This window comes from Mirounga angustirostris, unplaced genomic scaffold (genome assembly GCF_029215605.1).
Source record: "Mirounga angustirostris isolate CCGP_5_RB_7025 unplaced genomic scaffold, mMirAng1.0.hap1 SCAF_7, whole genome shotgun sequence".
In the NCBI taxonomy this organism is placed as follows: domain Eukaryota; kingdom Metazoa; phylum Chordata; class Mammalia; order Carnivora; family Phocidae; genus Mirounga; species Mirounga angustirostris.
Window position 1 is genome coordinate 153,446,916 of NW_026991715.1, and position 27,976 is coordinate 153,474,891.

Here is a 27,976-nt window from a genome sequence, read left to right on the forward strand (position 1 = left end):
GCTTCTCGGGAGCACGCACTCTGGGCTGAGACTCCTGGTTCACTCATTCCTTCACCCTCCAGTGCCCACTGGGCTGCCCCTGTGTGTGGTGTTCTGCCTGGTACCGAGGACAAGGCGTGTGGCCTCGGAGCTCGTGGGTTGGCGCCCAGGAGCAGACGGGAACGAGATTCCAGGTGGCAGGAGTGGGTGAGGCTAGCGTGCTGGTGGGGACACAGGTCTCCCCAAGTGCAGTGAGGAAACACAGCTGAGAGTGACCCCCTGGGATGGGGGTGGCGTGGGGGTCTCCCAGGGGCAGGGGATGGCGTGGGGCATGTCGGGAGGAGTGGATGGGGGCAGGTGTTGCTCCGGCCTCTCCAGACAGAGTCCCGTTTACACACAGCCACTGTCAGCCTTGGTCTGCACGGCCCCAGATGTGGTGCCAAGTGTCCCGTTACCATGAGCCCAGTTTGGGGCTTAGGTTTTGGGGTTTCTTGTTTGTTTATGCAGTAAAGTGGGGGGAAAGGTTATCCATCAATACGGAGCGTGCACGTACATGTGTGTAAGAGACAGACGCGCACTCTCCCACGCACCCGGCAGGGCGGCCTGGTCCGCACACGTGTGCCCACACGCTGCTGGGGCAGGTGGACAGAACGTCTCCGAAATGCTTGTTTTACTACTGGGTACGACGCAGTACAAAATGCACGTATTTTATTGAGCCGGCGGGGGTGGTGCTCATGCCTCAACCACCCGCACTTCCTCAACCTCGCGCCCGGAAGACAACGCGGGACTGCCGGCACAGACCTCAAGTTGCTGGCAGGTCAGCTTGCTCTTCTGGAGCCTCCTGCCTCAGTGGGACCGCTGCCCGCACCCCCGGGCCTTTTGCTGGTCTGCAGCCCCTCTCTTGATGTCCCAGAGCGAATCCCGCTTTCCCAAAGGGGAGCTTCACCGAGGCTGTGCCCGAGCGTTTGGATGTTCGCGTGTGTGCGTCCACCAAGCATGAGAAGCCTGCCCGTTGTCCACGTCTCCGTCCACGGATGACGCTGGGAAGATGCTGAAGATGCTGTCCACTGACGACGCAAGTCCAGAGGCCGCCTCCCGCGGGCCTCGGCCCTGCCCACTGCCTCCTGCCACGGTTCCTGACAGCTCTGTGTCCCGCGTGGCCGCCCGCCCTCTGTCCATCAGCGCGTGGGGGCCACGTGCACCCAGGAACACAGGCTGCCCCGAGCCCACCCCTCTGACTTCATGATGACCAAATTACAGGAGGGGCCGCCCAACAGGGAGCCCTCGCCACCCTGTGCGCCCCGAGCACGCGGCGCGCCTGAGCGGAGGCCCAGCACCACAGGGCCTCGTCTGGAATCCAGCGAGCAGACACGCGTGCATTTTTCCGTGCTTGGTTTTAAGGGTGACACGAAAGAGCTTCATAACAGCGCCGTCTGCGGCATCCCACGTGTTCACGTGGGCCCGGCGTCCTTGCGGAGGGCAGCAGGGGCGGACGGCAGCCCTCCCAGCAGCGGCCGTCGGGCACCTCCGTGGGGGCCCCGCCCGGGGGTGCGTGCCACGCACTAGGAGGCGTGGTGGTGGTGGTGGTGCTCGTGGTGGTGGTGGTGCTCGTGGTGGTGGACCACGGGCACCGCACAGCCCTCCCCCGCCAGCATGGGCGGCAGGGCCCGCACCACCTCGTGCTCCAGCGCCGCGGGCTGGCCGAGCGCCGCCTTGAGCGGTGAGTGGACTTCCCTGCTCTTCCTCCGGGACCGCCTGTGGCCGTAGGGCTGTGCTGGGGGCTGCGGGAGGCGGTGGCCGTCCTGGGGGGCCTGGGGCGGGGCAGCCGGCGGGGGGCAGCCGAAGGCTCTCCCGGGCTTGCCTGTGCCCGGCGCCCCAGGCGGCCGCCCTGAGCCCCTGGGGGGCTTGAGAAGCTGCTTCTCCTGCCCCTTCAACCGGGGCTGCACGTCCAGGGCCCTGACGGCGGGCTCTGCGGCCAGCAGCGGGTGGTCGGCCAGCACCTGGGGCCGGCGCTGGAGTGCCGTGTGCGTGTCCGCCTCCTGGGAGCGGGACCGGCTCGGGGGGTGCGCGGCCTTGCCCAGGTGCTCCTGCTTGGCCTGTGACGGCGGCGCCCCTGCACAGCCAGGGTGCCTGTGAGACCGCGGCGGGGCCCCCGCGGACACGGGGCGCCCGGGACACCCGCCCGGGGCCCAGGACGTCTCCCCTTGGGGCAGGGACGACCCGCACGCCTGAATGGGGGGCCCACCTGTGGATGCAGTACTGTGCTGTGATTCGTTGCAGGGACCCCAGGACGCTCAGGCGGGGCTCCTGCCCCTGAGGTGTCTGTACCCAGGGCCTCATACCCAGGGCCGGTCTCCCGCACCTACCGGGTCCAAACCTAGATGTGTAGTTCTCGATCCCAGCCAGGTCCAGGTAGTGATTTCTCCGCTCGGTGTTCTCGTCCACGCAGTATGGGCCGCGCTCGCAGCAGGGGTGGGGGTCGGCGCCGGGCCTCCTGCGTGCGCCGCGGGAATGAGGGCCTGAGCTCCTGGGGCCGCATGAGGCCAGAGCAGGGCACTTGGAGCGGAGGGGCGCCTGCAGCGGGCGGTCTCAGGGTCCACGCAGGGGCCCTGACCAACACCCAGGAGGAAGGCCAGCGAGGACAGCAAGGCCCCAGCCAGCCCCGGGGGCCCCCAGCACGACCCCAGCACCACCGTCGGGGATGCCCCACAGAACTCAAGAGCGCTGGACCGTTCGAGTCTGCGGCAGAGAGCGGGTCACCACGCCGGGCCCTCCAGACTGCCCAGTGACACCCACAGGGCACCAGAGCATGGCGACGGAGGGTCTCGAGGCCAACCCACCACTGCCCCTCAAAGCCCCCCCGCCTCTCAGACACTGAGTGCACTGAGCCCCAGCCAGAGCGTCAGCCGCCACAGAGGCCCCAAGCTGCTGCCCTCACCCCGATGGCGGGCCGTGCCCGGGGCCTCTCGGCCAGCGTCCCGCCCTCTGCGCCAGGTGCCTGGCTTGGTGGCTCCGTCCTGAGGGGACAGCCCTGAGGCCTGCAGGTGGCAGGGTGGGCGGGCTGCTCCCACTGAGGACAAGCCAGAGGACGGAGCCGGACCGCAGTCCCTCACCTGGCGTGTGCGGACGGCCTCTTGTCGGCCCCCCCGGGGTCCCCGGTGAGCTCGGCCTCCATCCTGCAGCGAGCGGGCTCCCGGTCTGAAAGAGGGGCAGCGCATTCCCTGCTCATCCACTCACGCACTCCTTTGCCCAGACAGGCATTTCGCCCTCGGAGGGTTGGGGCGCTGACCGGTAAACGGAGCTGACCATAACCAGAGGCTCGGGGAATGAGCAGTGAGCGCTGTGGGGACAGGGTGTGTGGGACGGGCTGCCGTCTCAAGCAGGGTCTCCGGGGTGTCTGAGCAGGACAGCCCCTCACCCTGGCCTGTGGGGGGACTCTCCTTCCTCTCGCTGAGAGACTCAGGGCTGACGGTCAGCTTCACACGGAGGGTCCTGCTGCTGCCAGACGAGTGGCTCACGGAGGCATCGATGGCCTCGTAGATGGTGTGCACCAGGCTGGACATGTCCTGAGGACGGCCCGATGTCACTGACAGGCAGGCCGGGCAGGGGGCCCTCGGCTGCCTCCAGGCGGCCTCCCACACACACGCCTGTCCCGTCTAGCCCTGTGTGCACCCCGGGCAGCCGGGGGGCAGCCCTGCTGGTATGGGGATCACATCTCGTGGATGCTGAAATTTGACCCCGAATCTATGTTCAGGGGATTAGCAGTCGGGTGTCACGTCCTGCACACAGGCCAGCCGAGGAGAGTGCAGGGGTGCCCCTGGCGCCCTTACCGCCCGCCCTGGGGAGTTGAACCCCAGACAGAGGCCCCACCCCCGGCCCCGCCCCGCCTGCCTCCTGGGACGGGGGCGGCATCTGCCTGTCCGTGGGCGACCAGGCGCATCACCTCCCTGGTGGCCTTGCCGCTGTGGTCGAAGCCGTAGAGCGTGAACGTCCACTCCTGGTGGCTGTCCCCCTCCACAGAGACGTCACACTGCAGCCCCTGCGAGGCACGTGGGGCAGAGGACCGCGGGCTCACCCTGGGCCCCGGCCCCTGTCCTCCTGGGAAGACCAGCCCCTCCCACGGCCCCAGGCCAGTTTCTGTGTCCTTCACGCCCCCGAAGCGCCCAAGTTCTCTGGTGTCACAGTGGTCAGTTTTGACTGAACTCACAGCAACACCCCCCGGCTCTGGAGCCCACTGACCTTCACTGGAGGCACACTCGAGGTTTAAACCACCTCCAGCCCCCCGACCGCAGCCGCACCTGCCAGACTGCAGGGTCCACAGACGCCCATCGAGGGCCCACTGCGCCTGCCCCGGCCCGCAGCCTCCCGAGGGGCAGCGCCCGCCCGGACCCGATGCCTCCCGAGGGGGGGACGCCCGCCCGGACCCGATGCCTCCTGAGGGGGGTGGTGCCCGCCCGGACCCGATGTCTCCCGGGGGGCAGGGGGAACAAAGACCTACATCAATGTTGAGGTGCTTCTTGCCTGGCCCTCGTGGGCCCTCCCGGCTTGCTGCTCTCTCTGCATTGACCACACTGGAGATCGGTCCTGTGCCCTCACGGCCCTCGGCCTTCTCCGGGGGGAGCACCACTGGAGGGAGGAGAGGGTTGGGAAGGGTGCTTTCCGGGCCAGACGGGGACGGGGGCAGCGGGGTGCAGGAGGTGGGGCCAGGGAGCCACGGAGTCCACACCAACCTCTGATCCCCTCCACCGAGGCCTGACCTGAGAGCCCGTCCTTCAGAGCAAGGGGGCGTCAAGGGAGCTGTGCAGAGGGCGGGGCGACCCTCCCCTGGGTTAGCCAGGGCCAGGTGTGTGGGCCCCCGCCCGGGCAGCAGGGGCCCGGGCACTCAGGGTGAGGAGCAGGGGTCCGGGCAGGCCGTGGCAGGGAGGTCCCGCCCGACTGCCTCGCCCTGCGCCCCCTCCCCATCCACACAGCCCAGTTATCCCTGGACACCAGGACCCAGGGGCACGTGTGTGCTGTGTCTGCTGGGCAGCACCTCGTCCCCAAGCTCCGGGGATGGATGGGCAACCAGCGCTCGTTTATTCTCTGGGATTGGAGCTCAGGCCCATCCCAGCTTAGCGACCGACACATGCCCGTGCTGGCGGGGTGGGGAACCCGCTTAGGCCTGAGCCCCCAGCGGGGAGGGTCAGCCTCCTCGCACCCCACACAACTCCCCACCCCGAGTGACACACGTCTGATCGGCCGGCACACTCCGCGGCAGAAGCTCACTTGTGGCAGGGACTCCGGTCGGTCAGCAGTTCACACGCTGACCGCTTCAGGCACCCAGACCTGACCCGTGGATTCGCCAAATGGCTTCCATACAAAGCCCGGCCATCCCACCGGCATGCACAGGCTCGCGGGAACTCCGAAGACCTAAAAGCTCAGAGACTCCAACATTTGCTTCTCAGATGCCCAGATCCAAAATCCAAATCCCCTAATTCATGTAAGGAGCCCCAAAAGAAATGTATTTCCAAGTATATTTTAAGACCAAACTGCCTTTGAGACCGGAGAACGTGGCCCACCTGCGTTGGCCTGGGCGAATCCACGGGTCAGGTCTGGGACACGCTGAGGAGTGGGGTCCCCATGGTCAGGGCTCTGAGGGCAGCTTCCAGCGTGTGCTCTGGGCACGGCTAGTTTATGAGGTTTGGGGAGGACGACTTACCCTCGAGGGGACACCGGTCCTCCCAGAAAGGCCCCTCCTTCGGGTCCCCGCCGGGCGGCCCCTGCAGAAACAACAGGGCAGTGAGACCAGGAGGCTCAGCGGTGGAGACCCCGGCACGAGCTGGGCGGCTGTGCCGGACTCCAGCCCCCTGGGCTGTCAGGCGCTCTCAGCCCAGAAACGCCAACCCCTCCACGCCGCGCTGAGCCTCGGAGTTTAGAAAGCAACCCCCGCCCCCCATTGCCCGGCTCTCTCGGCACCGTGTCCAGAGGCCGTGGCCGCTTGTGACCACTGCAGCTGCTGCTAAGTGAGCCCTGCATGCGCTGGCCAAGTGGCTCGGTCTGCTGAGCGAGACGGGCACAGGACAGGCACCAGGCTGCCCACGCGAGGCTCCCTGTCCACCGCTGACCCTTCCCGCAAGAACAGGGGCGAGGGCATGGGCGCGCCTGCCAGGCAGAAGCCCCTTGGCCTCCTCAGCCCATCTCAAGACCAGTTGCGGAAAAATGGGAAAGGATGGCCTCCCGTGTGGGGGGTGGTTTAGGAAGGGAAGCTGCAGAGTGAAGTTTACGGTCTCCGAAATAATTCACAGACGTGAACAACGCGGACAGAGAAACAGCAACAATGTGATCAGGGAAGCCTCCTTGAATCAAAGGGTCCCCGGACGGCGTGGACACTGGCCCGCCAGGAAGCAGAGCACCTCCCAGGGCGGCAGAGGGTGGGAAGGAGAGGCCTCGCTCCGTGCCTGGAGTCTTCCTGGGCCCTACCGCTGTATCATGTCTCCTGACAGGACACCCAGGCCACCCGGGCGCCCCTGCAGACACTGGCCTGGCTTCCAAGTTGGCAAGGGGCCCCGGGGCTCATCCCAAAAGGGCACCCGACACCCGACAGATGCTCTGTCTCAACAGGCAGGGGGGATGGGGGTCCTGCTGCAACCGCACGGCCTGGTTAGGATCCCGGCACGGGATGGCAGGAGGTTCCCGACGGACCCACTGCCACCCCCAGGCTCCGGGCAGGGGAGGGGACTGGACCCCACTCCCATCCGCAAATGGGCCTGAAGCCAGCGCCACAGCGGGGGCACATGGGGCCAGCTCTGCTCCTGCTCCCCAGACGGACTGGGAATGAGCAGCACTCTCCTGGGGCCGTCAAGCCTACAGGCTGCTGCCCAGGGCGCGTCGGCAGGAGTGGGCGGCTCAGGGGCCAGCGAGAGGAGGACGAGGCCACAGTCAGCCATGGGGCAGCCTCATGCCTGGCCCCTCAGGGTTTGCCCAAACCATCCGGAGCCCCCCACCCCCCGGGGGCGGCCTGGCAGCATCCTCACGCTGGCCCGGGGCCCACAGGGGCCCACAGGGGCCCACAGGGGCCTGCCCGAGGCGCTGGGCTCCGCAGGAAACAAATGGGGTGCCGTGCGTTGAGTCTGCCTTCACCGCACCTGCCGTGTGCTCACAGGCGGCCAGGCGAGGGGCCTGGTGCCGCCAGCCCGACTCTCCCAGTGCCCTCCTACCCATGCCCTCGAGGGTGGCCTGTGTCCACAGCAGGAGGAAAAGGGACCCAGGCCCTCTTCAAAGCCAGAATACATATGTCAGGTGTTTAAAAAGCACAGCATCTCTAGCATGTTCCTTCTGCATGCAAAGCCCAATAACAAACAAAACAAAAACCATGAAAAAAAACTGGAACATTCACCTAAATGTACAAACATTGTTTTGCAGGAGGCGTGAAGAGGAACATGAAATGTTCCTAATGTGCCTAAATACTTGGGCACAGGGAAACAGAGCCCTCTACACACACACCCAGCCTCCTGGGCGCACGCTGCCCCCGGGTTTGGTGAGAGCCAGCCCGCACGGCCCCTCCACCTGGAGAAGGGGGTCTCCCGGGAGGCACGACCCACAGAGCGCTCCTGGCTCTTGGAAGATCTGCGGGCTGAGCGGGCGGGTCTGCAACAGGTGGGGCCCGGCAGCGAGGAGACGCCCGCCCGCCGGGAGGGAGCCTGCGCCGGGCTCTGACGGGACAGGGCGGCGGGCGCCATTGCGGGTCCCTGGGCCCAGGAAGGGCTCTGGGGGGTGGGAGGAGGACGCCTGCCCGGCCGCCTCCACAGCCCACACGGACTGCCCCTCCTGGCATCTCCCTCTTGCCCAGTCCCCACACGTCCACCCCAGGACCGGGCCGCTGTGTAGCTCCTTCCCGGGACGCCAGTGAGAAGTACAATGGTGCCCCTCACGACAGACAGACGCCCTGTTGCACGGCCACTGACATGGGCAGGACGTGCTTTTGCTGCAGCGCTCAGGAGCCCCTCGGGGCGCATGGGGTCCTTGTGCCGCCGCAGGGGGTCCCGGGAGCACGCGGCCCGCTCTCCCCTGTGGGGCAAGGCTGAGCTCCCTCCCCGGTGGACGTTAAGATAGAGGCCAGGCACTTGCAAGTTTTTTCTGCGGAACAGAACAAGCCACGAGGCTGAGGTCCCCGCCTCCGTGGGGAGCGAGGTGGCGCCTGGAGTCCCGGGACGTGGCCTGTGCAGGGTTGGCCTCCTCTGGGGGAGGACGGGGCATGGGAGGGTTATATCTGCAGAACGTGAGAACAGAAGTCGTGTTACAAAGGGTGGTCGGCCGAGGCCCAGGCCGGGGGGCCCCCAGGGGACGCCCCATCAGACTTTCTCCACGGGACCCAGTTGCGTGGCCCGGAACCTGCCCGGTGAAAGGTCCCCAGGCTCTGACCACCCCGCGCCACGCATCCCCCAGGGTCCCTGCCAGGCTAAGGGTCAGAGTGCTCAGATCCAGCAGGATTCTAGATGCTTCTGCCACGACCCAGCACTCTGCTCACCCTGCTACAATCCCGGAAGTAAAAAGGGCAGCAGGACCCACCCACCACGGACGTAAGGATGAGACCCAGGTGTGCACAACCGCTTTACAGGAAGGAGCTGAGTCACCCCGAGGCCCGCCTCCGTGCCCGAGCCCGAGCCCAGCGACGCCCCCCGGGGTGGGCGGCGGGGCCCGAGACTGAGTCACCCCGAGGCCCGCCTCCGTGCCCGAGCCCGAGCCCAGCGACGCCCCCCGGGGTGGGCGGCGGGGCCCGAGACTGAGTCACCCCGAGGCCCGCCTCCGTGCCCGAGTCCGAGCCCAGCGACGCCTCCGGGGTGGGCGGTGGGGCCCGAGACCCGGAAGCGGGAGCGCGGACCCTCGGCTGGTCTCCCGCAGTAACAAGGCCGTAACCCGGGATGCACACGGGCGCGTGGCGGGGGGTGGCCAGCCTGGCTTGGCCACCTTCCGTGGCAGAACTCCATCCGCCCCGATGCGAGAGCACAGGGGAGCTGCCCTGGAGGGGGTAAAATAGGGAAAAGGGGGTCATTTGTGGGGAAAAGTAATGATTCTGGTCCCTGCGACTGGCAACTCCAGACAAGTTCATCCTGGTCACAAAGGTCACACAAAATGCCCTTCCATCCGTGCTGCTTTGGCTAAACCGAGGGCCGAGAGCTTTCTCTGGGACGAACCTACCACCACCCCTGGCCAGCCGCCCGCCACCTGCCCTGCCCGGGGACCCAAGGGCCCACCTCCCGCAGCAGGGCACCCCCAGCCCTGCTGCAGCCACAGCAGCCCACCCAGGCCCTTTGCCCCCCCCCCCCCCCCCGAGAGCCCAGCCTCCTGCAGCGAACATGAAGCCCCTTGCCGGCCTCTCACTCCTTCGGCCTGCTTCCCCTGCCCTCCCCCGGCTGCCCCTGCCCTCCCCCGGCTGCCCCTGCCCTCCCCCGGCTGCCCCTGCCCTCCCCCGGCTTCCTCTGCCCTCCCCAGGCTTCCCCTGCACTCCCTGGCTTCCCCTGCCCTTCTGGCTTTCCCAACACAAGGTCTCTGCACTGTCCTCCTTGCTCCCCACACTGGCGATGGCTCTGTCCCTGCTGCAGGGGCCTCTTGGCGGCTCAGCCCACCCAGTGCTGGCCAGGCCTCCTGCTGACCCTCGGGGCAGCTCCCTCCCAGACTCCGCTCCCGCCTCTGGCTGCCAACCGCACATCATCCAGCATCAGCCGGGCACTGCTGGCCGCCGGGGCAGGAGTACAAGTCACAGGTTGATGGCTGTGGCCTCGGCCACAAGTCCCCACGGTGCCATCCCTGTCCCTCTCACCCTGCAGGGACTCTCAGAGGAGGCCACATGGGCCCTCGGGCAGCTGTCCCAAGAGGCCACCGTCCACATCTCTTCCTGAGACTCTGCCCTGAGCTCAGACCCCTTAGGTCCTTGTCCTCCCTACAAGCAGCCGCCAGCCTGGATGGGTCCTGCCTGGAGGAGCCCGGATTGCCCGGGTGAGCCTGCCAGGCGCCCCCACAGCTGCCCGTGGGTGCAGAGGTGTTGGGAGTTTGGAAGAAAAATCTCAGCTCCTGGCCTGCCCTGAAAAGCCAGAAGGTCCAGCCACACGTTCCTATGGACCCCACACCATGGACGCTGGCCCTTGGAGACTCCCACGCCACCAGAACTGTACAATGCTGGCCGTCCAGCCCGCGGTGTGAGGTCTGAGAGATCACACGCATCCCGGAGAAGGGCTCCTATCTAAGGCCACGTGGGTGTGGGGGTGTTGGGGTTACGGGAAGAAGCGTTTTGTGATGCAAACAATCCCCCCCAGAAGGAGTGTGCTTTTCAAATTTCAATGTTCCTATCCTCCAGAATTCGGTGCATCTGTATTTCAGCAAATGTACTCCTGGGTTTTGAGAGTGGTCTGTTTTCCTTGGAAATCCATTTCCCCGACTCCTGGAAAGACCCTGAGGAAAACTGCGTGGCACACACACATGCCTTTCTAGGAACTCCTCCTTCTCAACCTGTTAGAGCGTCCAGTTCAAAACCTGCTCTCCACAGAGAACGCTGGGCGCTCTGGAACGGGTCTGTTGTAAATGCAAGGCCCCTGTGAGAACATCCTGAGCGCAACGGGGAGACAGCTCCCGCCTCAACGCCAGGCTACTAGCGAAAATGGGGGGACAGATCGCTGGAAGGGCAGTTGCGGGTTTGCTTCTGGAGACTCCAGGAGGACTCCCTGGGCTTTTCCAGAGAATTCGGTTTCCTGCCTAGAAACCCGCTGCGTGTTGAGTCCAGAGGAACAAGAGCAAGGATCCGAGGACATTCCGCCATGTCCCCATGGAGGGCTGGGCTGCAGGCACGGGGTGGGGACTTGCCTCCCTCCACCACTGGGGAACCACCCTTGCCCAGTGCCGCTCTGTGAATTGCCCCTTCTTTTGCATTAAAAATGCAGAGGGTCCCCCTCATGACCTGGAGCCCCTGGGACTCCTAGGGTCCTGGAAATACTCCGGTTCCTTGAATTTAAGGGGCAGGCCTGGGAGAGGAGGTGGCTGCACTGCAGCAGGGAGTCCAGGCAAGGGTGGGGGGAGGGAGAGAGATGGGGGAGAGGAGGTGAGGAGGGGAGGGGGGTGCGCTGTGCAGGGGACAGGGAGCTCGTGTGGGGGAGCAGGACGAGCCACCCCAGGCAGGTGTGTTGCTGGCCATTTTCCAGAACCAAGTGCTCTCGACGATGTAACAGCCACTGGGGCCTCCCAGACCCGCAGGGGAGGGTGGCCCTTTAACAGAGACCCACCTAGAAGCTGCTGTTCACCAAGTGTCCCCGTGAAGTGGAAGACGGTGCTCCCAGATTCACAGAGCGCCTCTCCATACCGTGCCCCCAGCTGCCCACCCTCCGCCAGCTCGGCCCCCACCGTGGGGTGTTCCGACGGGCCTACCAGGGTTTCTGACCATCAGGGACGTAGCCTAACCTCCCCTCCCTGTCGTGACAGGTGCTGCAGGTGGTTCTGCATGGTTGCATGGCGGGGAGCCAGGACAACCACCGGCCTTTGGCTTCTGCAGTCAGCACTGCCTGACCGGCCCCGAACTCCCAGAGGCAAAGGGCATCGGGAGCCCCTGGGACAACCTCTGCTGGGGCTGGTCCTGCCAGTGGTGGCAGTCCTGGGCGCCAGGTGCCGGGTGGAGGAGTGCTGGGCACCAGGTGCCAGGTGGAGGGTGCCGGGTGCTGGGCGCTGGGTGCCGGGGTAGGCTGGGGCAGGGAGCTACCTGCAGGAGATGGTGGAGTGACAGGGCAGGTGAGGGTCTGTGGGTCTTAGAGAGGAGGCCGAGGGCTGCAGAGGAGAGGCCCAGCGTGGGGTCCCCTAGGCGGTCCCACAGCAGGCTTGTGCTGCGGGTGGCCAAGGCCACTTTGGGGCAGTTTGGGAAGTGCCTGGGCTCCTGCTCTGGTTGTCGGGGTGCAGGACATGGGGTGGGATTGATGTGGGGTGAGAGGTGGGGATTTGGGTTCAGCATGCAGAACTGGGCCTTGGGGGGAAGGGCAACGAGCAAGGTCGGGGTCCCCCAGAGGAGTGAGGATGAGCGCCAGGGCCAGGGCAGGAGGCAGGCAGGAGGCGGGCGGGGACTGCAGGTGTAGGGAGGGGACGGGCAGGGGCCCCTCCAAGGAGAAGGCCGACTCCTGCCTGCCAGGAACCCGAGGCCGTTTCCAAATGCCACCGGATTGAAGATCTGGGGCACATCTGCCCTCACGCGTCTAAGAACGTCGAGGCAGGGCTCCTTACAGGGTCTGTTTTGACAAGAAACCCCCGAGACGGAGGTGGAGGCCGTTGTCGGACGGAGTCGGACTTAGAGGCGACCCGCCAGCGCGTCTGTCTGGAAGCTCCATGGAGGCTTTGAAGTGCGCGGCCCTGTTTCCGCGGCTAAACAGTTTCAGATGTGCCAAAGTGGTCTGACGGGCTTGAGGATTCTGACACGTGTGTGCTGAGTCCCACAGGCCCCGCTCGGCCGCCCGAGGGCTGCCGGGCTCCGGGGGCGGCGGCCCGAGATCAAGGACCCCGAGACCACAGCCTCCCGCAGAGACGGGCGGGCAGGCTTCCCATGGGAGCGCACATGGTTTCCGGCTCTTTCTTTCCAAATTACAAGGCTTCAAGCCCCAAAAGGGGCCTTTCCAGATTTTGTCCGTCAGTACTTCTTGGTTAGGACTGTTTAATCAGACTTGGTAATCACCAAATTTGGAATTTATGTCTAGAAACGCAGTAATTTGGGGATCAAAGGGTCTCCTGAAATAAATATGTCTGTCTCTTCACAGGCCAGCGCTCTGCTGGAACTTAGTTCCCGAATGAGGTCGGGCAACTAAAAGGGTTCTGCCTCCACCTTTGTCCCCAGCACAGTTTGCCATACTTTTGCTTGTTTTATTAAGAAAAGATATGGAATATATTACAAACCCCACTTACCCTGCTCTACAGAGATTAACAGCACCCATGCCCCCCCAAACACCCTGGCCCCTGAGAGAGTCCTTGAGGACCCCACACGTGGACCTAGCTGGGGGACGGCTGCCCAACGTGTGGCAGAATGACTGAAAGCCTGCACCACGGGGGTCGGGAGTGCCCACCCGGGACCCACGTGGGTGACTCAGCCCGGCAGCCCGCCCAAGCACATCGTAATGAATTAGCGAGCGCGTGCGTTCCCAGGGGTGGGCCCAGGCCGGCTGCTGGAGGAATACCTGCCCCTAAGACGTCAGGGAAGACGTCATCACGTCTTTCACTGATCAGCGGTCAGTGAAAAGCCGGGTGCAGACCCCCGGGGGCCAGGACTCCCCCCCCACCTGGAGACAGGTACTTGGGCTACAGGGAGTGACACGACTGGGAAGGGAGCTGTCAGAGGGCCAGCCACAGACTACATGCTTGTTGCCAGGCATCCACACCCATCCCAGACCTCATTCAGAAGGAGAGCGGGCTGCTGGGGGCGGGGGTGACCCATGACCTGAAGAAAATCTATCAAAACAGACTGAACCGTGGGCACCTGGGTGGCTCAGTTGGTTAAGCCACTGCCTTCGGCTCAGGTCATGATCCTGCGGGGACCCCTGCACTGCCCCCCACTCTCTAGGCAGCCCCTCCTCTCTAAAGGCTCCCGAGACCCCAAGAGGTGTCCCTCCTTCCGTGCTGTGACCCAGGAACTTCAAGCGGCTTCGACCTCACAGGGATCATCGCCTGAACATCGTGGTGTCACGCACACTGTCCAGACTTGCTGCTGTGTGAGGCGGGGGGCGGGGGGGGCAGACCAGTCCATCGTCCCGGCCGGAGCAGCCCCTCTGGCCAGCCCAGTTCGCAGGCACGTGCGCGCGGCCCTCCGCACTGTGGCGTCTGGATCCAGGTGTCTCCCGTAGGCAGTCTTCCCTCCTCGTCCACAAGCTCAGGCACTTCTGACTCTACAAGGGACATTTTTACACAACGGAGTGGAAAGCACCATGGCACCAAAATGTCAGCCGATCCCGATTCCCTCCGTGTTCCCGCAGGTGGGATCCACCTGGACCATGGCCCGGGGTCCCCACGGCTTTAACTTGCGGCATGAGATGGGTTTCTCTCAGGATGGGGCTGCGGAGACGGGCAAAGCGTGGCGCTGGCTGGAGAGAGGACGGCCCGTGCTCCAGGCTTACATTCACGCTCATTTACGATGCTTTTTCTCCTTCCAGGAGGCCAGGTGAGCATCGTTCCGATGGTGCTGAGAACGCACGTGCGTCCCACAAAGAGACAGGAAACACCAGTGCGAATAATCTGAGTTGCCTCTTACATCTACAAGGTGTCCGACAATTTAAATAGCAAAGCCTCCAGCACACTCAGCAGGGAGGAGGGGTTCCTACACCCCCGCAACACTCTGCTCCGATTTGGTTGACGATTCCATGAAACACAGGAAAACCACCTTCTCCACCTCCAGCCACAGAGGAAGGACACTGGGGGGTTTGCTACACTTCAGATGGAGCTGTGCTGTCCACGTGGAAGCCACGGCCACGTGTGGCTATTTAAATGTAAATTTATTAAGATGGAACCACACTAGAAATCCGTTTCTCTGTTGCATCAGCCACGTTTCAAGCACAGATGTGGTCAGCAGTGACCCTGTGGGCAGCGTGGATACACACCATGCCCCTTCTACTGGACAGCATCTAGTCCCATGCCCCCACCTACAGATGGGGAAACTGAGTCCTCAAGCCATGCACTGACTTGCCAGGGCCACGGGGAGAGCCAGCCGGCCTCCAGCTCACAGGACGGCGCCTTGCAAGGGCCTCAGTGAGCCCCTTCGGGCTGGGGTGAGGCAGCCCCCACGTCCCCAGCTCCTGGCCACACAGACAGTGAGCCCCGGGATGCTTCCACATCCGGAGGCCCCGACGTCTGACCTGCTACAGGGCTGGGAGTGGACTGCTCTTGGCCGTGGCGTACTAACCCCAACCTCAGTGCCCTCCGCAGGGCCTGCACGGCACCCTCCCTGGATGCCTTGGGGGCAGGCACCTGGCCCCTCACTCCTCCTGAGCTGCATTGCTCAGCCTGGGTCCACAGTGTGTGGATTTTTCGAGTCACACTGTGGTACGGCCCATGCAACCTGAGCAAGGCAGGGGCCAGCAGGTGCTGGACATGGAGAGACCCCAGTGCCCACGGAGGGGCCGGTACATGGGCTGCAGAGGGTAGGAAGGGTGTCCACAGGGCGGCCCCACTCTCTGCCCGCCCACAGGCTCTCTTTGCCAGCAGGCGTGGCCAGCGCGCCCGGCTAGCGGAGCAGTGTGGTGCATGCCTGAATGCCTGGAGGGAGACCCCTTGGTAGAGGCTCACACTCATCCCCCACCGGGAAAGAGGTTTTCACCTGCAAACAAGCAAACAAGATTGCCAAAGAGCCAATTATGCTAATGTACATACAGCTACCAAAGTGTCCAGAAACCTAACGTGGGACACACAAGCCTCCTTCGGGGGATGCTGAACAGCGGACCTGTGGTCCCCATCACTGCCGTGGTCCCTGTCCCTGCCGTGGTCCCCACGTGACAGCGAGCAGGACGATGCTCTCAGGCCTCTGCCACTCTGTGGCAGGACCAGATGGATCTGGGACACTGCCATCCGGGGGAGGTCCTTGTCGTTCCGTGGGAGGGCTGCACGGATGCACACGCCGAAGATGGATACAGGCTGGCTGGGGCGTGACCTGGGCCGCTCGAGGCCCTGCCTCGCGAGAGACAGCTTTCAGCCGCCCCCTTACGAGGAGCGAGGACGGGGGGTGGGCAGTTAACCACCCCCCGACCTTGCACAGGAAGCCTGTGGCTGGTTCGCATCACCTCGCAGAGAAGCTTCTGTCCGGTGCTCCTTGGGGGTTGGCTTCCAGCGGTTTACCCCATTTCCGGGGAATTTTTTTTTTTTTAAAGATTTTATTTTTTATTTATTTATTTGAGACAGAGAGAATGAGAGACAGAGAGCACAAGAGGGAGGAGGGTCAGAGGGAGAAGCAGACTCCCTGCCAAGCAGGGAGCCCGATGCGGGACTCGATCCCGGGACTCCAGGATCATGACCTGAGCCGAAGGCAGTCGCTTAACCAACTGAGCCACCCAGGCGCCCCCCCCCCTTTTTTTTTAAAGATTTTATTATTTATTTATTTATTTGAGACAGAGAGAATGAGAGACAGAGAGCACAAGAGGGAGGAGGGTCAGAGGGAGAAGCAGACTCCCTGCCAAGCAGGGAGCCCGATGCGGGACTCGATCCCGCATTTCCGGGGAATTTATCAAAACAAGCGTAGCTGTATTAAGATGCTTCTGGAAATCCTATTCCGTATCTGGAAAACCAGGCTCCAGGATTCCTGGGCAAATGAAGGCCAGTCCTGAAGTACCCTGTGCTCCCGTCCCCCAGAGCAAAGAGAATCACTCCACGCCTATGTGCTTCCACCGGGCAAGGCTCTGCAGAGCGGCAGGGGCCCGGAAGGTTCTGTGGTCCAGCCTGCCCACAAGGGCTTGTGGCCAAGTGCAGAGAAGGAGCAGGTCTGAGGAGGCCCGGGATGAGTGGTGGAGGATCCCGTCCCACCAGGAGGGGCCCCCGGTGAGCGCAGAGCGGGCAGGGAGGCAGTAGGGACCCCGGGAGGTACACAGGGCCCACGGAACCTCAGAAACCCAGCTCCGGCTGGGCCGGGGCGGTGGGGAACAGCCAGTTGGGTATTGGGAAGATGGGTTAAATGGGCAGGTGGGAGGGCAGGGGTTTGAAACAGATAAGAGGAGACGGTCCCGGGAAGCAGCCTGAGGCCCCCTTGACGGCTGAGATCCCTGGGCAGGGCAGGGCAGGAAGCCACACATGAAACCCACAGAGTGGGACAGCAGGCAGGCAGGAGGCCAGGTGGTGGGGGTCTATGGCTACACGTGGACTCCTGGGGGAGCAGGGTGGCTCCAGGTGGAGGGCTGCACTTACCTGGCCATGTGGGCAGCAAAGGGGCAGGGGCTCAGTGTGGAGCTGGCACTTGTGGGCATGGGCGTAGCTTGGCCACGACAAGAGGTTCTCCACCTTGGATGGTCTGAGGGCTTGGCGGAACTGCTGAGTGATGGGGGTGGCAGGGAGTCCAGGGCAGCCAGACTGTTGTCCTGGGCAGACGAGGGTGTGGGCACAGGGTTGGGGAGACAGCTCAGGAGTTTACTCCTGGCATGACCCTGGCAGACAAGACCAGTGGGCTGCTGGACAGATGCTCCTGGGTCGTGTGAGGCCGACATTGATGCCTGGCATAGCTACCAAGGAGATAGGAGGACTTCCCCGAGGAGCGGATGGGGACAGGGGACAGGCTGCCAGTCAGGAGGACTTCCCCGAGGAGTGGATGGGGACAGGGGACAGGCTGCCGGTCAGGAGGACTTCCCCGAGGAGTGGATGGGGACAGGGGACAGGCTGCCGGTCAGAAGGCCAGGTGCCCAGGATGGAACTGTGGCACAATCGTGCTCCACAACACTGAGCATGAAACCCTGACCTCACCTGCAGGAGGCAAAGAATGTGCTAGAGGGGCGCCTGGGTGGCTCCGTCGGTTAAGCAGCTGCCTTCGGCTCAGGTCATGGTCCCAGGGTCCTGAAAATAAGCAGGGGGTCTGCTTCTCCTCCCACTCCCCCAGCTGACTCTCTTTCTCTCTTAAATAAATAAATAAAATCTTAAAAAAATAAAAATAAAAACTAGGGGCACCTGGGCAGCTCAGTCGTTAAACGTCTGCCTACAGCTCAGGTCATGATCCCAGGGTCCTGGGATCGGGCCCCGCATCGGGCTCCCAGCTCTGCGGGAAGCCTACTTCTCCCTCTCCCACTCCCCCTGCTTGTGTTCCCTCTCTCGCTGTCTCTCTCTCTGTCAAATAAATAAATAAAATCTTAAAAAAAAAAAAAAAGAATGTGCTAGAATGTGCCATGTGTTAGCCTATGGGCAGCATCTCGGTGGGTCTGGAGAGAGGTCAGTGCTACCCGAAACGCTCCCATGACACCTGGGCAGGCCTACCTCAGGCAGTGCAGGCCCCAAGGCTGTCTGCACAGCAGGTGGGCAGCAGGTATGGGATAGGGAACAGGTGGGGGCTGGGAGCAGGTATGGGAATTGGGGAGCAGGTAGGGGCAGGGAACAGGTGGGGGCAAGGAGTTGGTGGGGGGCAGGGAGCAAGTTCCGGGGGTGGGGAGCAGGTGGGGGCTGGGAGCAGGTGGGGGTGCTGGGAGCAAGGGTGGGGGTGGGGAGCAGGTGGGGCTGGGAGCAGGTGGGGGCAGGGAACAGGTGGGGGCCTGGGAGTGAGGGCGGGGGTGGGGAGCAGGTGGGGGCGAGGAGCAGGTGGAGGCTGGGAGCAGGCGGGGGCTGGGAGCAGGGAGCAGGTGGGGGCGAGAAGCAGGTGCAGGGGCTGGGAGCAGGTGGGGGTGCTGGGAGCAGGTGGGGGTGCTAGGAGCAGGTGGGGGCTGGGAGCAGGTGGGGGCTGGGAGCAACTGCGGGGGTAGGGAGCAGGTGAGGGCTGGGAGCAGGTGGGGGGCTGGGAGCAGGTGGGGTCAAGGAGCAGGTGGGTGCTGGGAGCAGGTGGCGGTGCTGAGAGCAAGGGCGGGGCTGGGAGCAGGTAGGGGTGCTGGGAGCAGGTCGGGGCTGGGAGCAGGTGGGGGTGCTGGGAGCAGGTCGGGGCTGGGATCAGGTGGGGGTGCTGGGAGCAACTGCAGGGGTAGGGAGCAGGTGGGGGCTGGGAGCAGGTGGGGGGCTGGGAGCAAGTAGGGGCAAGGAGCAGGTGGGTGCTGGGAGCAAGTGGGAGTGCTGGGAGCAAGGGCAGGGACTGGGAGCAGGTGGGGGCTGGGAGCAGGTGGGGGTGCTGGGAGCAAGGATGGGGTGGGGAGCAGGTGGTGGCGAGGAGCAGGTGGGGGTGCTGGGAGCAGGTGGGGGCTGGGAGCAAGTGGTGGCTGGGAGCAGATGGGGGGTAGGGAGCAGGTGGGGCAAGGGGCAGGGAGCAGGTGGGGGCGAGGAGCAGGTGCAGGGGCTGGGAGCAGGTAGGTGCTGGGAGCAGGTGGGGGTGCTGGGAGCAAGGGAGGGGGCTGGGAGCACGTGGGGCAGGGAACAGGTGGGGGCGAGGAGCAGGTGGGGCAGGGAGCAGGTGGGGGCGAGGAGCAGGTGGGGGGCTGGGAGCAAGGGCTGGGGTGGGGAGCAGGTGGGGGGCTGGGAGCAGGTGGGGGCAGGGAACAGGTGGGGGCAAGGATCAGGGGCGGGGCTGGGAGCAGGTGGGGACTGGGAGCAGGTGGGGTTGCTGGGAGCAGGTGGGGGTGCTGGGAGCAGGTGGGGTTGCTGGGAGCAGGTGGGGGTGCTGGGAGCAGGTGCAAGGGCAGGGAGCAGGCAGGCGGGGGCGCCTTCAAGGGAGACTGTGGGTGGCAGGCTGCAGACCAGAGTGTGTGGAGAGGAGCTTCTTTGGGGAGCCGGACGGTGGGGAGGTGCCTGGAGGAGGGCCAGGCCGCGTGGGCCCTGGAGGACAGGTAAGGAAGGACTGTGTCTGCTTCAGGGGGTCCTTCTGGAGAGTCAGAGTGAGGCAGAGAGAAGGCAAAGAGAGCCTCCTCTGTCCCTGAGCTCCTGCAAGAGGCCAAGTCCCAGATGGACACAGACGTGGGACCTGAGAGCCATGGTTACAGGAAGGCCGAGGCCTGGGGAGGGTTCTGCCTCAGGTGCTGGGACTAAGGCCGGCGGCCTCACCTTCCGCACGGGGGCAGGGAGGGCCGCAATCCGAATTCCCATCCTCCGTGATGCTGTACGACTGCGCTAACGTGTCTCCAGGTTCAGTTTCTGCGTTAGAGCATGCCCTGCTTCCTCCCTTCTCTGATTGTGGAGCTTAAAACTAGTTGTGCTTTCCTTGGAAGACACTGCAGAACGAAAGGAAAACAAATCCTTCTTGTTCCGGCTGCCGAGGGCTGCCTGTCCCCCGGAGCAAACCGCGGCTGGCACCGCACAGGGGATCGAAGGCACTCAGTCTGAGCAGAGCCAGTGGGGGCCTCCGAGGCTGCCAGGACACGGGTGGGGTCCCCGCGAGGCCCTGCATCCCACCCGTCCCACCCAGGCTTCTCCACAGAGACACAGCCCTGGCGAGGGTCCTGACGAAAGCCAGCGCTCTGTGCATACAGGTCACGGTCAGCGTGGCGGAGCGTCCAGAGCGAGGGAGGATGGCTCCCATCTCGAGTGGAAATTCGACAAGGCAGACTCAGAGTAACCCCACACACCAGGCACCGCGCAGGTGCACCTGGGGTCAGTTGCCCAAATTAGGCAGAACAGAGTCTGCGAAGGCCCACGGTCTCTCTGGGGAGCACCAGCCCAGCACCGGGAGGGAAATGAGTGGGGAGGGCCCGAAGGTCCAGGCTGGGGCCTTAAAAGGCCTCCAGAGAGGTGACGTGTGAGTAGACACCTGAAGGAGGGGAGGTAGTGAGCCGAGCTGTGGGGACAGGGTTCTAGGCAGAGGGCAGCACACGCAAAGGCCCTGGGGCAGGACCAAGAAGGAAGCAGGAGAAGAGTGGGTGCCACTGAGCAGGTTCAGAGGTGAGATGCAGGTGAGGGGTGTCAGCCTCCCAGACCTCCACTGAGGAGGCACTGGCATCAGCCCTGTGTCCCCAAGGCCCCCCCAGCTCCGAGGTGGAGGAGGAAGGTGGAGGAGGTCTGGCAGGAGGGGAGGGAGTGGGGAGTGCGTCACAGCGGAAGGGGGTGGAAATGGCCAGTTCGGCATCAAGAGCCCAAGTTGAGGGGTTTCCCGAGGAGGGGGATGTGGGAAGGACAGGCAGGGGACAGAGGACCCAATGCTAACGTGGCTGATGCGTAGCACCCTTCAGAATCAGCCCAGCGCAGGGCCTGCCCTGGTCTTCAGGGGCCTCCTAAGGCTTCTCCTGTCGAGCCAGGCAACTCAATGCCCTGAAACTGGTCCTGAGCTCATCACAGTGGTTCCAGATACAAGGCGACCGTGTCATGATCCTGCTTCCAACAGGCTCGGTGGGAGGGGCCCCTGCTAGCCGCCCTCCCTCCTAGGCTGGCCACGGAAGAACACTAAAGCTGACCCGGCTGGGGGCCAGCCACGACTGGGAGCCAGGTGGGGATTTGGGGAGCACGGTCCTCGTGTCCCACACATTGACACCGGACGCTTGTTTGCGTGCCCAGCTTAGCAACGCTCTGCTTTCCCGAGCGGAGAATGGGAACGTGGAGATGCCTTCTGGGATCAGCAAACACCGGGATCGAGCTACTCCAGCTGCCGCTCGGTGGGGGCTTGGGGACGTCCTTGGGGCAGCTTCAGAATGAGGACCTCTGCTGACGCCTTGCTGTGCAGGCCGCCCCATCCTCCATAGTGGGCTTTGCTGCCCGTGGCTGTTAGTCCCTCGGAGGCCACACAACGCAGAAAACAGGGCCTCTGCATGTCCACGGGTGACGCACCCGGCTGAACAGTGCCTCCCACAACCCACGCCTCCCCAGAAGCTCGGAATGAGACCTTATTTGGAAATGGGCTCTTTGCACGTGTGATCGGTTAGGATGGGGGTGGTGCTGGATTTGGGCAGACCCTAACCAGTGGCTGATGTCCTTGTAAGAAGAGGAGAGGACACACACAGACACGGGAAGAGGCCACGTGCAGACCCAGGCTGAGATGGGGCAGGTGCGGCTGCGAGTCCAGGGGCTGGAAGAGACAAGGAAGCACCCTCCTCTGGAGCCATCAGGGAGAGCACAGCCCTGCGGACACCTTGATTTCGGACTTCTGGCCTCTAGAATCTTCACAGAATAAATGTCTGTGGTTTTAGGCCATGCGCTTGTGGCAACACAGGCTGCTTTCTCACAGGATTATCTTCAAGTACTTGATTCTAAGGCATTCCCGGCATGTGCTTACACTGATCAGCTGTTGAGCGATTCCAGAAAGATGCACTGTCAACCATTGACTCAACTGTACTGGGGCTGGGGTGCACAGAAGGGTCCAGCTTCCTTCACTGAAGAATCACCCAAACCCTCCAGGTGGGGTCAGGGAAGGATCTGCCCCAAACTTCATCCGGGGACCTGGGGACCCTACGGTTGTGGCCGGCCCCTCTTGGGTTCGGCATGCACACGTGGACATCCCCACAGACCCAGAAGATGCCGCACCCCAAGATGGTCAGGGTCAGCTGGCCAACCTCTCACAAACCCTAGAAAAAAGGAACCGGAGAGGGAGTGGAGCAGCAGGAGGAGCCGAGCAGTCTTCCCTGAGAAGAGCAGGGCGGCCAGACCCTCCGGACACATGCGTGGGAAGCCCCAGCTGCTCGGTGGCCCTGGGGGCTCTGCACCCCACGGCGCAGGGGAAGCAAACCGGTGTGCTGGTGGCAAGCCCCTCTCTGGGCCCCGCTCTCCCTACGAGACCCTGTCCCCGGCTCACATCGGCTCAGGGACGCTAGCCCCATGGCCCCCCGGCACGGCTGCGCTCGCCAGTGGGGCAGCAGGTCCCCGCCGACCCCGACACCCGGAGTTTATGCGGCTCTGGCGTTGGGCTTACGCCCCTGTGAAAGTCAACAAGGTCAGGTGGGTCCTAACCAGCAACCCCCCCAGAGCTATTCCAACCGCGGGACCCCCCCTCCGGCAGAATGGAGGAGAGACAGGTGACGGGGCTGCTTGGGGGTAGCACCCATGTGCGCACGCGGCTAATCGCGCCCACAACGAGGCCCGTCGACGTCAGGCCTACTCCGCTTCCAGAAGCCGTGGGCTCACGCACAGCAAGCCTGGCTGTGTGAGCAGACCCTGCACACGGCGGGTCCTCTGCTCTGCGGGCAGGAGACCGCAGCACCATGTTCCCGAGTGTGGGCGCTCCTGGTGCTTCCCGAATCCCCCATTGACACACCCGTCCCGCTTGCTTCGGGGCTTCTCTGAAGCTGCCCCAGGTGTGCCTGTGGACGTGGAGGCTCCACGCCCCCTAAAGCCGCTGCCCGAGAGGGCACAGGCCGTCGCTCGCCTGAGTGTCCCCAGGGCGGGCGGCTGCATGCACTGTGTCTCCAACAGCTTCCTGGGAGCTTCTCCAGAGACCAGCATCTCAGTCATGACCACTGTCCTGGCACGGGGGAGAGGCTCTGCGGGACAGCCTCTGGCCCCGCCACGGCCCGCCACGCCCCCGCCACAGCCAACACACTGTGCCCTAGCCCCAAGGCTGGCGTGCCGGCTGCAGCCTCGCCTGGTCAACCCCAGAGTCCTGGCCACACAGCACAAGGGTGCCCGCACACACAAGAAGCGGGCACACACACTGCCCCCTGGCGGCCAAGTGGCCCCCACAGCGGCCCCACCGCCCTCCACAGGGACCTGGCTGGGGTGGACACTGCATTCACGGCATCGGGCCCTTCCAGGTGTCCCTCGGCCCCTCCGGAGCGTCTGATGCTGCTGGCTGCAGGCCACAGACCACCCCACCACCCAGGGGATGGCCACGTGGGCATGGTGGATCTCCCCTCCTCAGGAGTCCTGCCTGCAGGCTATATCCAGCCACACGTCCAAGCTAGGACCCCTTCACCGCTGGAAACCACTCAGAGCAGCCAGCCGCTGCACAGGGTCCTTGGGTCCATTCCGGTGGCTCCTCAGACGCGGACTAGCTGGGGTCACTAGGCTCATCCTTAGGTAGAATGGGGCCCTGGTTGGGGGGGCATGTGCAATTTCAGAAGCATGGGTACGGGTGAGGGGCTGATGCCACCCGACCTTGGGGAGGGGTCCCCTGGTGCTCAGCAAAGCCTGGGTCCCCGGGATGACTACCGTTGTCTCCTCTGGACCTCGCACATCTGGCAGGGCCATGTCTGAGGACATGTCTGAGGACACAGCCACAGTGCTGGCACCCAAGGGCCAGGCACACAGTGGGCACCCGAAGGAGAGCAGAGGACTCCTGGCCCTGATAGCAGACACCCCACACAGGCCAGGACTCCAGGAGGTCACGGCATCCCCAGGGCACAGGTCACGGAAGACCCAAGGTCAGCCTGTGGAGCCCCAGCCACCTGTCCCACTGAGGCTCATACAGGCAACTCTGCTCCTTCCACGAGGCCCGTGGCCCACGCAATGGCCCAGTGGCATCCACACGCTAGTCTCAAGACACACGCTGTCCCGCAAGCGTGCGGTGTACTCCCCACACCAAGCTCTCTGCGTTGACCGCGGCCGGTGTGGGAAGAATTTCCCAGGAATCTCTAGAAGGAGCCACAGCCACTCCCCTAACTGAGATGTGCAGGTCCCACTGCAGCCATGTCCTCTGGCCATGTGCTGAGCAGGCGGGCAGGTGAGTGGCGGCCTGTTGGCCGCCAGGTGGGGGAAGGGTGAAGCCTGTGGCATGACCTGTGGGGTCCCAGGCCCTGGCGCCTGGCTCCGCAGAGCGCTCACCAGGAAGACATCATGCGGTGCCACGGGGCTGAGCCCCCAGATTTCAGATGAACGCTTGCCTGTGGTTAAGATGCAGTGGGTGCCGTGAGCCAGATGGCCTGTCCGGGGGGGCCACACGCGTGTGGGACTGGCATATGCGTCCTTGGAGCTAAGGTCTGCTCAAGATGGGCAGAGCCCTGGGGGCTCGACGGCCGCATCCCATGAGGCCAGCTCAAGGGTCCCACGCAGCAGCCTTGGCCACAACCCCATCGAGTGTCAGTTAAAATGCCGCCTCTAGAGTTCCGGAGCTCGGAGTTAGGTGGAACATCCCTTTTAGCTCACTTAATGGAAATGTGTTCACTCGCAACAAAATTTCAATTGTTAGTGATTCTTGCCCTCTGAACTTCTCCTGCCAGCCTCTGGGAGCATTACAGAAATGACAGATCTGCAGGCAGATGGTGAGCAACTGTGCAGAGGGAAGGGCGTGCTTCTAGGACAGGGCTGTCCCCACCTGCAACCACAGCCCTGCTGACCGCTAGCTGTCCCCACCTCTAACCCGGACCCTGCTGACTGCTGGCTGTCCCCACCTGCAACCACGACCCTGCTGACCACTGGCTGTCCCCACCTCTAACCAGGACCCTGCTGACCACTGGTTGTCCCCACCTGCAACCAGGACCCTGCTGCCCCAAGGCTGTCCCCACCTGTTACCAGACCCTGCTGCTCTCATTCCTCATAATTTTCACGCATGCACGACCTATTACTCCCCTTCCGAGATCCTCCATGCCGCACCTGCCAGCATCCCACATCACCCTGGCACAGCCCTGGCCCTTCAGGGGGCACTTGGCAAGGAAGTGATGCAGGTCCTGCCAAGATCAAACTGCAGCATTTCCCAGAATCAGCAAGGACAAGTATTCTAGACCTCGAAGCAGGCAGTCCGCCTGCCTAGAAAACGCTAATATCGATGAGTGTTTCCGACGTGCACCAAGTGGGCACCAGGAGCCAGCACTGCTGGCAAAACCAACCTCATTGCCTTTGTTTTTGTGGGGGGAGAGGACAGATGACAGCAGGTGGACACACATTTAATTTCCACAAGGTCGTCTGGCACCGTTCTTACTCAGCACAGGGCACCGCAGTCTGCGTGGAGACACAGAGTGGACCGTGTCCCTCCCGGGGGTGCTGCGCCTTCCAGGCTGGCCTCCGCCAGGCACTGCCAGGGAGGACACAGCTCGGGACGCCACACACGGAGAAGGCTGCAGGACGCTGGGCAGAAGGGACATACGACCCAGCCCCCCAATGTCCCTGATGGAGCAATTTCCCAGGGCAGAACCGGGAGCAGGGGTGTTGGACAGAGCTCGAGCTGGGCAGGAACCACCCCAGGTCTCTCAGTGACAGCAGCAAGGACACGTGCATCCTGCCAGTGTGCGGCGAGCCGGGCCGGAGGTCAACGCCAGGCCGGTGCCCGGCTAGAGGCTCACACCCCCACAGCCGAATGCGAGATACCGTAGTCCTGCTGCCGTACGTGCTTCAGCTAGAACGTGCTTAACGGAAGGGGCACCCTGTGTTCTGAGATTGTGCTCTTTCTGTAGCTTGGTGTTAAAAGCGCCTTGTTTCCACATCAGCTTGGGCTGCTCGGATGGCACAGTCTGGGGGGCTTAGGAACACAGCTATTTACTTCTCACAGTTTTGGAGACTGGAAGCCCAAGATCAGGGTGAGGGCAGATTCCGTGTCTGGTGAGGCCCCTTTCTGATTCTTAGATGGCGTGTTCCCGAGCGTCCTCACGTGGCAGACGGAAGAGGGACCCACCTCTCTGAGGCCTCTCGTAAGGGCACTAACCCTGCCATCGGCGCCCCACCCTCATGCCCGGATCCCCTCCCAAAGCCCCCAGCTCCCCGACACTGTCACCTAAGGGGTGAGGTTTCAACATACGAGTTTTAGAGGACCACAAACATTCAGACTGTAGCAGAGGACAAAATAGAAAGGGACAACCCAAGCCATACCCCACCCATTCTTAAAAATGTCCCGAGAGTGTTCAGGCGTCCATCAGCCTGAAGCACTGTTCTGGCCCCAGCTGCAGACGCCTGGAATGTCACAGCCATGTTCCGAACAAGTGAGTTCACTCGCCCAGACACCGCCCAGGACCCAGTGCACAGCGTCAGGCCCTGTGCCCACGTGCCCAGGAGAAGGCCCCCAGGCAGGCCTGAGCACAATGTGAATGCACACACAGATGATCTGATCACATGCGAAACCGAATCTTTAACCCCATCCCCTTATCGACATGCCCCCTCCCTCTGGCAAAGCAGACGGACCTGGGCTGCTCCCCGGGGCCATCCTGCCCTGGGCCCCCACACAGGGGAGCACACGTCCAGCCAACGTTACTACGGTGTACCCAGAAAATGCTTTAAAAAGTATTTCCTACCTTCCCGGGTGTGCACGGAAACGTCACTCCCAGAAGGCATGAAGCTCCTAACTCGAGCAAGTGTTCATTTCAGGGCATGTTGGAGCCCTTCTCAGAACACCGCACAAGTGTCTGCACACACACTTGGCGTTTCTCTTTAGCGACCCGCCAGGAGGACGTCCTTCTAAAAAGGGAGCGGACATCCCCGTGAGCTGGTGCACTCTGCTGCTGAGGGCTTCGGAGGCGGGCAAGCTGGCGCGAGCAGGGGTCTCAGCCATCCCGACGGATCCAGTTCCCATGGACGCTGATAACCGTGTAAGGACCCCCTGGTCCTGCTTGGCACATATGCGTGGGTCTAGTTTTCTCAACGTCCCTCTGGTACCCCAGGCTGGGCAGTTCTCTGCTTCTAGACCGATCACCTTTCAAACCCACTCTCAGGGTCAACTGGGTCCTGAGCCAGACACCGCAGCACCCACAGCCTGGGCCCCTCTGCAGGCCAGTGGTCACCCAGCCGCACGTGGGAGGCATGGTGGTCTCCAACCCCAGCCAGTGACCCTCACACATGAATGGCCAACCCCTCCCCACAATGCCTCCAGCCTGGGAGACTGAGGCTTGCTGCCACGAGACCCTAGCCTGAGACTCAGGGGCTGGGGGGGGACAGGCTCTGGGTCCGGCTGGCAACGCTCTGGCATGCTCACTCGGGGGTCCCAGCGGGGTCACGACTCTGACCCCCGCCTCCCCGGCCCACAGGCCTACCTGCTTGCTGCCAGTGTTGCGCTCTGCGTCCTCCGTGCCTTTGCGGCCACTCGCGAACGCGGACACCACGAAGCTGTCCCCTGCGGCCCCGCGAGCCGACGCGCGGGAAACGAGGCACCGAGGAAGAAGGAGACGCGCCGTGAGCCCCAGACGCTGAGCACGAGCCCTGTCCCGCCCGCCCGGCGCGCCCATCCCAACTCCGCGCGCCCCGCGCTCGGGGCTCAGGCCCAGGGCCGGGCTGGGGTCCCGGGCAGGGGGGGCCCCGCGCGCTCCCGGAGACCCCGCGGCATCGTCCCCACACCCCGCGGGCTCGAGGGCGGGACGCGCTAGGCTCCGGGCTCGGGGTCCCGGCCCGGGGCAGTCCCGCGCCTCGGCCGCCGCCCGGCACGCTCACCTTCGGGGCTCTCTCTCCGCTGGGGGGCCGCAGCGGCCGCGCTGCGGCCGGGGCGCGGGGGGCAGGGAGGGGGCAGAGAGTGGCCGCGCCCGCCCGCCGCCCGCCGCGCGCGCGTCTCCCGGTGCTTGGACTGACACTTCCCCATGCCGCCCGGGGCCCCGCCGCCCGCGCGCCCGGCGCCGCGCTCACAGCCGGGTCGGGC

General features: G+C 64.0%; 1 protein-coding gene across 1 annotated transcript; it reads right to left on the reverse strand.

Moving 5' to 3' along the window:
• Window positions 1-671: 671 nt before the first annotated feature.
• Window positions 672-27,976, reverse strand: NKD2 (NKD inhibitor of WNT signaling pathway 2). Its single transcript, XM_045865183.3, has 9 exons — window positions 27,775-27,976; window positions 27,381-27,460; window positions 5,678-5,738; window positions 4,478-4,605; window positions 3,923-4,018; window positions 3,398-3,545; window positions 3,093-3,177; window positions 2,346-2,473; window positions 672-2,092 (listed from the first exon to the last, which is right to left on the reverse strand). The coding sequence occupies exons 1-9, from the start codon at window positions 27,917-27,919 to the stop codon at window positions 1,542-1,544; spliced, it is 1,422 nt and encodes a 473-aa protein (XP_045721139.2). The 5' UTR covers window positions 27,920-27,976; the 3' UTR covers window positions 672-1,541.

Excerpts from the sequence above, each read along its gene's own strand:
- NKD2 (XM_045865183.3), bottom strand. The coding sequence starts at position 27,919 with ATGGGGAAGTGTCAGTCCAAGCACCGGGAGACGCGCGCGCGGCGGGCG. Across the intron at positions 4,019-4,477 it reads AGAAGCACCTCAACATTGAT|GGGCTGCAGTGTGACGTCTC; the intron begins GTAGGTCTTTGT and ends CGTGCCTCGCAG. Across the intron at positions 2,474-3,092 it reads AGGCCGTCCGCACACGCCAG|GAGGCCCGGCGCCGACCCCC; the intron begins GTGAGGGACTGC and ends CGGCGCACGCAG.